This window comes from Anarrhichthys ocellatus, unplaced genomic scaffold (assembly GCF_004355925.1).
Source record: "Anarrhichthys ocellatus isolate YVR2014 unplaced genomic scaffold, GSC_Weel_1.0 scaffold237, whole genome shotgun sequence".
NCBI classification, from domain to species: domain Eukaryota; kingdom Metazoa; phylum Chordata; class Actinopteri; order Perciformes; family Anarhichadidae; genus Anarrhichthys; species Anarrhichthys ocellatus.
The window spans coordinates 46,465-55,414 of NW_022280267.1; the positions used below are offsets into that span (position 1 = coordinate 46,465).

The 8,950-nt window shown below is 52.3% G+C and overlaps 1 protein-coding gene across 4 annotated transcripts in view; it reads right to left on the reverse strand.

The window, feature by feature from the left end:
* Positions 1-8,944, reverse strand: part of zfc3h1 (zinc finger C3H1-type containing) — a 10,283-nt gene extending 1,339 nt beyond the window's left edge. For 3 of the 4 annotated variants that reach the window (XM_031879242.1, XM_031879241.1, XM_031879243.1), the window contains exons 1-28: positions 8,252-8,944; positions 7,933-8,144; positions 7,664-7,787; positions 7,467-7,558; positions 7,153-7,332; positions 6,926-7,081; positions 6,711-6,845; positions 6,404-6,522; positions 6,182-6,325; positions 5,922-6,096; positions 5,612-5,740; positions 4,557-5,255; positions 4,337-4,446; positions 4,113-4,244; positions 3,903-4,024; positions 3,720-3,821; positions 3,495-3,623; positions 3,050-3,227; positions 2,701-2,887; positions 2,419-2,607; positions 2,108-2,345; positions 1,879-1,984; positions 1,560-1,758; positions 1,377-1,471; positions 1,190-1,294; positions 780-884; positions 498-648; positions 290-390 (exon numbers count right to left, since the gene is read on the reverse strand). In XM_031879242.1, the coding sequence (XP_031735102.1) occupies positions 290-390; positions 498-648; positions 780-884; positions 1,190-1,294; positions 1,377-1,471; positions 1,560-1,758; positions 1,879-1,984; positions 2,108-2,345; positions 2,419-2,607; positions 2,701-2,887; positions 3,050-3,227; positions 3,495-3,623; positions 3,720-3,821; positions 3,903-4,024; positions 4,113-4,244; positions 4,337-4,446; positions 4,557-5,255; positions 5,612-5,740; positions 5,922-6,096; positions 6,182-6,325; positions 6,404-6,522; positions 6,711-6,845; positions 6,926-7,081; positions 7,153-7,332; positions 7,467-7,558; positions 7,664-7,787; positions 7,933-8,144; positions 8,252-8,699 (4,862 nt within the window). In that variant the 5' untranslated portion in view covers positions 8,700-8,944. Of the gene's footprint in view, positions 1-289; positions 391-497; positions 649-779; positions 885-1,189; positions 1,295-1,376; positions 1,472-1,559; positions 1,776-1,878; positions 1,985-2,107; positions 2,346-2,418; positions 2,608-2,700; positions 2,888-3,049; positions 3,228-3,494; positions 3,624-3,719; positions 3,822-3,902; positions 4,025-4,112; positions 4,245-4,336; positions 4,447-4,556; positions 5,256-5,611; positions 5,741-5,921; positions 6,097-6,181; positions 6,326-6,403; positions 6,523-6,710; positions 6,846-6,925; positions 7,082-7,152; positions 7,333-7,466; positions 7,559-7,663; positions 7,788-7,932; positions 8,145-8,251 lie in introns of those variants that run through there. The other variant, XM_031879244.1, reaches the window with a different exon arrangement.
* Positions 8,945-8,950: the final 6 nt, after the last annotated feature.

An 8,950-nucleotide genomic window follows, 5' to 3' on the forward strand; every position in this document is an offset into this window, starting at 1 on the left:
CGTAACTATAAACCTGAGCCGGCCCCAACTATAAACATGATCCAGCCGTAACTATAAACATGATCCAGCCCCAACTATAAACATGATCCAGCCCCAACTATAAACCTGATCCAGCCCCAACTATAAACCTGATCCAGCCCCAACTATAAACATGATCCAGCCCTAACTATAAACATGAGCCAGCCCCAACTATAAACCTGAGCCGGCCCTAACTATAAACCTGAGCCAGGCTCAATAAAAACACAACAGGATTCATCCCCATGGAAACAGCGAGTGTGTATGTGCGTACCTCAGGCCCAGTTCAGTGTTGTTGGGCATGGCGTATCTCAGTCTCTCTAGGACAAGTGCATGCTGGGACTGCGGCAGACAGCTCAGGTAGAGAGTCACCACCTGAAGAACCAATCAACACAAAGCGTTTTGATCTTTACCAGGTGAACCGTCTGCTGGTTCATACAGAGAGACAGACAGTAAGAAGGAGACAGACAGACAGGTCCTACCTTGTTGTGGAAGCTGTAGCAGCTCCAGAACTCTGCTGGGTTAAAGGGAACCTCCAGTCGAGACGGGACGGTGCTCAGACAGCGATGGACCAGATCTGAGAACAGTTTGGACTGATGGTTGGACTGTTGACTGCTGCTGAACACCAGGTAACTGTAGACAGAGGCACAATGAACACCAGGTCACTGTAGACAGAGGCACAATGAACACCAGGTCACTGTAGACAGAGGCACAATGAACACCAGGTCACTGTAGACAGGTGATACAGGTGATGTAACACTTACTCCATCCAGAGTTTATGAAGCTCCTCCAGCTGCATAGTTGACCCCAGAGCTCTCTCAAAGGCGTCCACCGTCTCGTCTACAGAGCCGTGAAGCCACTGCCAGCGACTGGAACAACAACACAGATTCAATACAATAAGTAAACTTTAACCCGATTCATAAATAACATATGTGATATATTTCATGATGATGTTCTGTAGACTCGCCTGTTGAACATCTTTGGTGACAGATACAAATATGAATCCAGGTAATGAGATATTCTGAGTCTCTCTAATGTCAGAAATATCTCGATAGGTCAACATGACTACAAGCTACATGTCAAACCTTCCTGTCATGAAAACAGATTTAGAGAAGAAACGTTCATGACGTCTGTAACAAAGACTTCTTCTCATCATGAACAGATGGAGACTCACCAGTGGATGAGGTGGAGGGAGGACATCTGCTGACTCAGCTGCTCCTGAAGCTCCCTGATGATGGGACCTCTCAGCAGCTCCTCGGTGGGGAAACCCAGGACGTGTCTGAAGGGAGCAAAACAACAAAGTGTAACTCTTTAAAAGTCCTCCACATGTTTAACATTCAGTTCAGTATCCCATCATGTACCTGAGAACGTCCACCGGCTTCTTCTGGCTCTGCTGGTCCTCACACAGAGACAGGACGAAGCCTCGGAACAGAGGAGCGATGGCACCGGACTTCTCCTGTCAGACCACATTTAAACATTTAAAAACACCTCTATTTGACCAGGATGAAGCTGCACCCCGTGACCCTGAACCACCTGGAGCTCACCTGAGCCATGAGGAACCTGCAGGAGTGGTAGAAGACCTCAGCATTGTTGGGACACTCTGCCAGAGCGTGAAGCCACATGCTGACCGCCTGATCCAGGTCTCCCTGCCTGATGTGGAGGTCGGCCAGAGCGTCTCTCAGGGCGCAGGACTCGGGACAGAGATCCAGCAGAGACCGACACAGAGCCACGCCCTCATCACACCTGTTCAAACGACAGCCCTAATCAATACATGAACATAATATCAACACGGTTCTAAAGCTGATGAAGATAAATCAAAAGTCATCAGTTCCTGTCAGCAGATAGAACACTGCCCCCCCTCACCTGTCCAGCAGCTTGTAGAGGAAGATGAGGTTGGTGTGAAGAGGAAGGCAGGCCATCGTCCTCTGGCTGAGAGTCAGAGACTCATCGGTGCACTGATGGACGGCGTCTGAGAGGGGAAGAAGAAGAAGAACGATTATAGAACCAGAACAAAGAGAAGAGTTCTGTTTCTTAGAGGGGAAGAAGAAGAAGAACATTTATAGAACCAGAACAAACAGAAGAGCCTCCGTACCTCTGAACAGAGCCACCAGGATGTGGAGCGGCGTGCTGACATCCTGCGGCGTCCTCCAGGGCAGCAGGAAGGACTCTCTGCTGACCAGCCGGGACGGACCGGACTCGGCCGGGTCCAGCAGGCCGGCCGGCAGCCGGTCGAACTCCGTCAGGTGGATGTAGGAGAGCCACAGCAGCGCCCGGTCGCTGGCCCTCAGATGCTCGGCGATGCTCCTGTCGTGGGCCGACTTCAAAGCGTTCTGCAACACAAACACAAGCTTTATGTTCACGTCCACCATCTACCTGAGCACAGGATCACAGACCTCCACTCACCTGGAGGATAGCCAGAGCGCTCTCCATGCGGCCTGTGAACAGGTTGAGCTGGACTCTGTAGAGCAGAGCCTCCATCAGCTGGAAGGATAGTCGGTCAGTCACGGCAGGAGAAGCTTCAGAGACCAGAAACCGGAGTAGACGGTCACACACGTAGTCCTTCCCCTCGAAAGAGCTCTCCAGCTTCAGGTACTGAGAGGAAGATACAGACAGGTCAGGGCGACAGGTCAGGGGTTAACACAAAGTGAAGTGGACATTCTGTGTGAAGATCAGGTTCTTTCTTACATTCCACCACACTTTGTAGTCTGGAGCGTGTTCCACAGCCATCTCACACATCTCCTGGACCTCCTCTCTGCTGCCTCTCCTGGAGAACAGGGACAGGTAGTGGCTCCACACCTCAGGGTTCTCACAGTTACTCTCCAGAGCTCGAGACAACGTGTTCAAGGCTGCTTCCAAACACTCTGCTGCAGACCTGCAGAGGAACATGAGGTTCTCATTTAAAGAGAACAGACCTGCAGAGGAACATGAGGTTCTCATTTAAAGAGAACAGACCTGCAGAGGAACATGAGGTTCTCATTTAAAGAGAACAGACCTACAGAGGAACATGAGGTTCTTAGAGAACATTAGAACCCACGTGTCGTTCTGGTTGAGGTACTTGAAGGCTAACTTGATCCACAGCTGAGGGTCTCCAGGACTCTCCAGAACGCTGGTCTCCAGGTTCGATATGTCGTCCGTCTCACTGACGAAATACCGTTTGTCCTCCGATGTGACGCAAACGTCCAGAGCAGAGAGGCTGGTTTTACAGACGCCGTCTGGACAGAGAGACAGACATCATCTGATCAGCAACAGGGTTTATAGCATTACAGTACAATCAATCACGTTACTGATCCCCAGTGGGCAAGAGAATATGAAATAATATTTTCAACTGTCAATGGGACATTTTTGTCCTTCAGGGTCGAAGTTTATTATAGGAGATGAGGTTCAACTAAACCTTACCAACATGTTTGATACATGGCTTCACATCCTATAATCTGAGTGATCAGCTGCCTCTCTCTACATTGAACCTGTCTGTCTCTCACCGTGTCTCCTCGTCGACAGGTGTCCTCCTGCAGACTCATCCTCGCTGTTGTCCTCCGGGCCAAAGCTGCTCTGTGCTGATGGCTTCGGCCTCCACGTCCTGGTGTCTTTACAGGTGGTGAAAGGGGGGACTGGAGGAGGACAGACGGGTCAGAGGACAGACAGGTCAGAGGACAGACGGGTCAGAGGACATGATGATGATGAGGTAAAAGAAAAAGGTTCCTCACTGTGTCGTTTGCTTTCGTTCACTTTGCTGACGAGGAGGACGGCCTTCTGGTCGACGCCCATCCGGTCTTTGTTGGAGCCGAACAACTTCTTCATGTACTTTTCTACAACGACAACAGAAACAGGTGAAGAAACGTCTACCTGAGACCTTCTGGGTCTGAAGAACCCGTCGGTCTGATGCCCACCTGTGGAGATGCCCACGTCCTCGTCAGAGCTAACTTCAGAGCAGCCAATCAGAGGCAGGTTGTAGGACAGGAGGTCCTGGAACAGCTGGTTTCCAGTCAGAGTGCAGTTCCTCATGTGCTGCCTGCAGAGAGACCAGATGAAACCATGAGAGACCAGATGAAACCATGAGAGACCAGAAGAATAAACTTGAATGAAAAGTCTGTCCTCACCATCTACACTCGTCGTCGTTGCAGGTTCCTGTGAGGTCAAAGCGACAGAAACTCCTCCGGGCTTCTATCGCATTACTGAATGAGACGGAGCTCAGAGACAACTTCTCCTTGGTCCTGTAGTATGGACTGAACCTGCGACAGAGACAGGTTCATCACATCTGAGACAGAGACCACATGAGACATGTTCATCAAACCTCACATCTGAGACAAATTAACTAATTTACCTGTAAGACCTGAAGACCAGCAGAGGACTGTGATAGGGTCCATATGGAACAGGCTTCAGCTCTGAGCTCCCTAATTGGCTGTTGGCTGACTCCACCTCCACTGAGACCACCTGCACAGAGATGGAGACACGCTGACTTGTTTCATATTCAGAAACTAAGACATGAGAACAGGGACAGGATGATCATAGTTAGTTGGTGTCCATGTGTCTCAGGAACTCACCTGTCCAGCGGTGGGGGGGCCGTGGACGTGACCCCCCACCGTCTGCAGCTCCTTCTGCAGCAGCTCTCCCAGCCGGGCCTGCTGCTGGTACCGAAGCTTCAGGGCCTCCAGGTCCAGACCCGCAAACATCTCTGCAGGAGACCTGCAGCTAGCCGAGCCCTTGGCGGGTTTGGTGGTGGGGTCTTTGGCGGGGGTGGAGCTCAGCTGCTCCAGGATGGGTTTGGGGTCTTTGGCGGGGGTGGAGCTCAGCTGCTCCAGGTTGGGTTTGGGTTCTTTGGCGGGGTTGGAGCTCAGCAGCTCCAGGTTGGGTTTGGTGAAGGAGCTACTGGACTGACGGAGGGAGTTCCGGCGGGTCGCTTTAGCCGACGCAGGAGCTGGTTCTGCTTCATGATCTTCGGCCTCTGGGACGTCTTCGCTGTCCAGGGTGAGCTTGTCCTGGGTCAGGTCGTGCAGGGAGGGCTGGGGCAGGGGGAAGGGGGGAGTCGGTGTCAGGGTCTGGGGCTCAGATTGGGTGGAGGCCCGCGGCGGAGGCTCTGATGGGGGTCCTCGGTTGCACAGGGCCTGGGTCTCCTTCAGCTTCTGGATCTTCAGAGCGTACTCAGACTCTAGCTGCTGCAGACGCTGCTTCTGAGCGATCAGCTCAGCAAAGTGGCGCTCGGATCCACGAAGACCTACATCCACTCGCTGCAACTTACTGGGCTGAGAGGACAAGGGGGACATGAGGACTCAGAAAATCACTCTGATCAATATCTATGATCAGGAGGTTCACCACCAACAATCAGCAGCTTTACAACAGTTATTGATTAGTGTCGTAGACTCATCTACATTCTTCATTGAATCACTCAGATCTACACTATTACACATTTTCATATGATCAACGTTTATATTATTATTATTATAATACTTGTATATGTTGAGACTAAGAAGACTCCAGATGAAGCACATTCACACCGTCTGTCATTTATTACCAGCTGTTATAACCCTGAAGTACCTCACTAAACCCAAATCCTGATCCTGGCCTACTAGACCCTTGTGTCTCATCGTGTCGTTCTCACCAGAGTCTGGTTGGAGTCCGCTCTGCGTTTGGACCCTCTTCCTGCAGCCAGCTGAGCCTGAGACAGGTCCTGCTCCAAGTGGACGGACAGACACTTCTTCATGGAGACCCGATGTTCCACACGATGCACCTGCACAAGACATGAACCAGCAGGACTCAGATACGGGACTCAAGCTACAGGACTCTTATACAGTGGCTGAGTCTCAGATACAGATACTCCGCTACAGGGACTCCGCTACAGGACAGATCACTAGTTGGGACTCACTCAGTATCACGTCTCACCGTTAGGTCTGAACTCAATTGTCTCTAACCTGCTCCTGCAGCTTCTTCAGTAGCGTCTTGTTGGCGTTGACGATCTTCTCAGACGCCTGCAGCTGCTCTCGGAGCTTCACCACTTTGGCCTCGGCAGCTTTCAGAGAGTCCCTCTTCTTCAGCTCCTGGTGGAGCAGATGTCTCAGGACGGTCTCGTCCCTCTGCAGCAGCTCTCTGAGAAACACGGGGGAGACGGACCAGTATTTACCTCGATGAACGCTAAGAGGACCAGGACCTGGACCAGCTCTAAGGGTCTCACCTGTGCTTGTTGAGTCTCTGCTCCGCCTCGGTCGCCCTCAGCTCTGCGGACGCTTTGACGGACGGGTCCGGCACCGAGTCGGAGATGAAGGGGGACGAGGAGCTCCGAGGACCGTGGTCCTTTATCATCTTCTGCTTCTCCCTGCTGCAGGAGGACACAGAGGACAGAGAGTGTTGGACATGTCCACAGAGACGTGAGCGTGTCTCTGGGTGCCGTGTTTACCTGGCGATCTCCTCTTTGAGGAGGCGGTACTCGGCCCTCTTGCCTTCAGGTAAAGCCTCAGGAGTCCTGACCGGGTTGTTCTCCTTCTCACAGCCCGATGCCGCTTTAGGCTTCGCCGCCTGAGGACCAGCACAACAGGCTGATATTAGTTCCTTGTCTTCATCAGGGGACACGGTGTATTTTTACCATCACAGAGATTCATCTAAATTAGCTGACTTCAAAAACCACCGCGATCCTCAGGTCTGTAAAGGTCCTCTATGTCATCTAGTGCCCTCTACCTCCACCGTCCCCTCTGACCATGTCTCACCTCCACTGTCCTCCGAGCCTCTCTGATCATGGACTCCAGTCCTCCAAAGGTCTGAGAGGAGCTGCATTGGTCCACGTCTGAGTCACTGTCGTCTGAGTCGATGAGAGAAACCACCACGGACTTGTGTCTGGGGAGCTGGAAGGAGACAGAGATCATCTTCATCATCATCATCATAATGACCTTCATCATCATCCTCCCTCTCTCCTCCTCCTCACCACCAGTGGAGCTCTAGCAGCGTGGTGTCCTCTGCTGAATTTGCTGCTTCGTGATTGGGTGACGGTGTTCAGACTGACGGTGCTCAGGTTCCCTCTGATTGGCTGCTGAAGGACCGGAGGACCGGTGGGAGACGGAGGACCACTAGAACCGGTGCCCTGGGGAGAGACAAGAGGTGAAATAAGAGATGAGGTTCATCACAGAGAGACAAGAGGACACAATGTCTCACCTCTGTGGACGTCACCCTCTTGTTGGCCATGGACATCAGACACGTCTCCCTCAACAGCATCTCCTCCTCCTCCTCCTCATCAGCAAAGGGAGGTTTGGGAGGAGGCTCCGGCTCGTCTGGTGGTGGGGGGAGAGGGGGAGGTGGGGGAGGAACCACCGACATCATGGGGGAGAGAAACGGCTGAGACGAAGAAGAGACAATATTAAACCTTCTTTATGACGAGTGTGGAGACAATACATTCATGTTTACAAATAAAGAGGAATAGCAGAGAGGAAGTGGAGAGACGAAGAGGAGGGAGGAGATGAAGAGCGTACCAGTCCAAACTGAAGACAGTCGGGGACATAAGGAGACATCTGAGGGAAACCTGCTGGATCTTCTGAGGTCAGCTGATGTTTCGGTGACGCCACTGAAACAAAAACAGGAAGTCAGAACTTTATTCATGAAGTCTCCGCTGAGAGGACAGGTGCAGTCTCCACTAAGAGGACAGGTGCAGTACCTGTCTGGGTCTCACCTGGTGATCCCGTCTCACTGTCCGTGTCCATGGCGACCTCGTCATAGTTGTCGTACTGGTACAGGTTCCCAGAGGCGTCCGGTCCCTGCTTACCGGCAGACTTCCTGTGTTCTCCATCTCTGGACTGAAGCACAGAAACAACACACTTCCTGTCACTCTTCTTCTGTGGTGGTTAATATGATGATGTCATCAATAATAAAGCTAGTCTCTGGATACATATAATAAAGGTGACTGCAGGACTACAGACTACAGACAGGACATGGTCTTACTTTGCTGCGGGTCCTCGTCTGCCCCCCCACCAGCTTCATAAAGCGGTTGTACTGCTCGTCCTGATTGGACAGATCTCGGATCCGTCGGATCTCGTCTTCTCGTTTGCGTCTCTCCTCCTCTTCCTGTCTCCGGTTCTCCTCCTGGTCTCTCTGCTGCTGCAGCTTCCACGTCCTCAGCTGCTGCTTCCTGAACGCCTGCTTCGCCACCGAGCCTGAGTATCATCATCATCATCATCATCACCACCACCATGTTTTATTATCACCATCCACCATCATCACCACCACACAACTAATGTCTCCACTGTACTCTTCTTCTCACCTGGACTTATCATCTTCTTGGCCATGTGGGCTTTCCCTGGACCTCGGCCTCTCTCCAGCAGAGCCTTGGGACCAAGTTTAGGACTGGCTTTGGGTCTCTCTCTGTCTCTGTCAGGCGGTCTGGGGACGGTCTTGGTTCTGTCTCGGTCCCTGTCCAGAGGTTTGGACCTGGTTCGGTTCCTCTCTGCAGCGGCAGCGGCGGAGGCGGACCTGGTGGTGACCCTCTGCCTGCTGGGAGGAGGGGAGCTCTTCTCTTGGACTTTAGTGATCCGCTCTTTGCTCTTCTTCATCACCTGCTGCTCCTTCTGCTGCCACTTCTTACTGGCCGACTGCAGAGCGAGGAGGCGCAGCTGCAGCTCCGACAGCTCCTCCTCCTCCAACTTCACCACCGGCTGCTCAGGAACAGAGGCAGAGTGTTGAACCCTCTCACAGGTTAAGTTAGAAACCATTAAATGATGCAGATCCTTCACCTGGTTCTACATGCGTATGCTTTTCCTTTAAAAACCTGCAGCAGGTTTGCATTACGTGAATAGCCAGAGAGGACAATCTGAACCTGGTACGAGTACGGGACACGGAACACTGGTACGGGACAAGGGACATGGGTACAGAGGACGGGAACGGGACAAGGGACACGGGTACAGAGGACGGGAACGGAGCACGGGACACGGGTAGAGAGGACGGGAACAGAGCACGGGACACG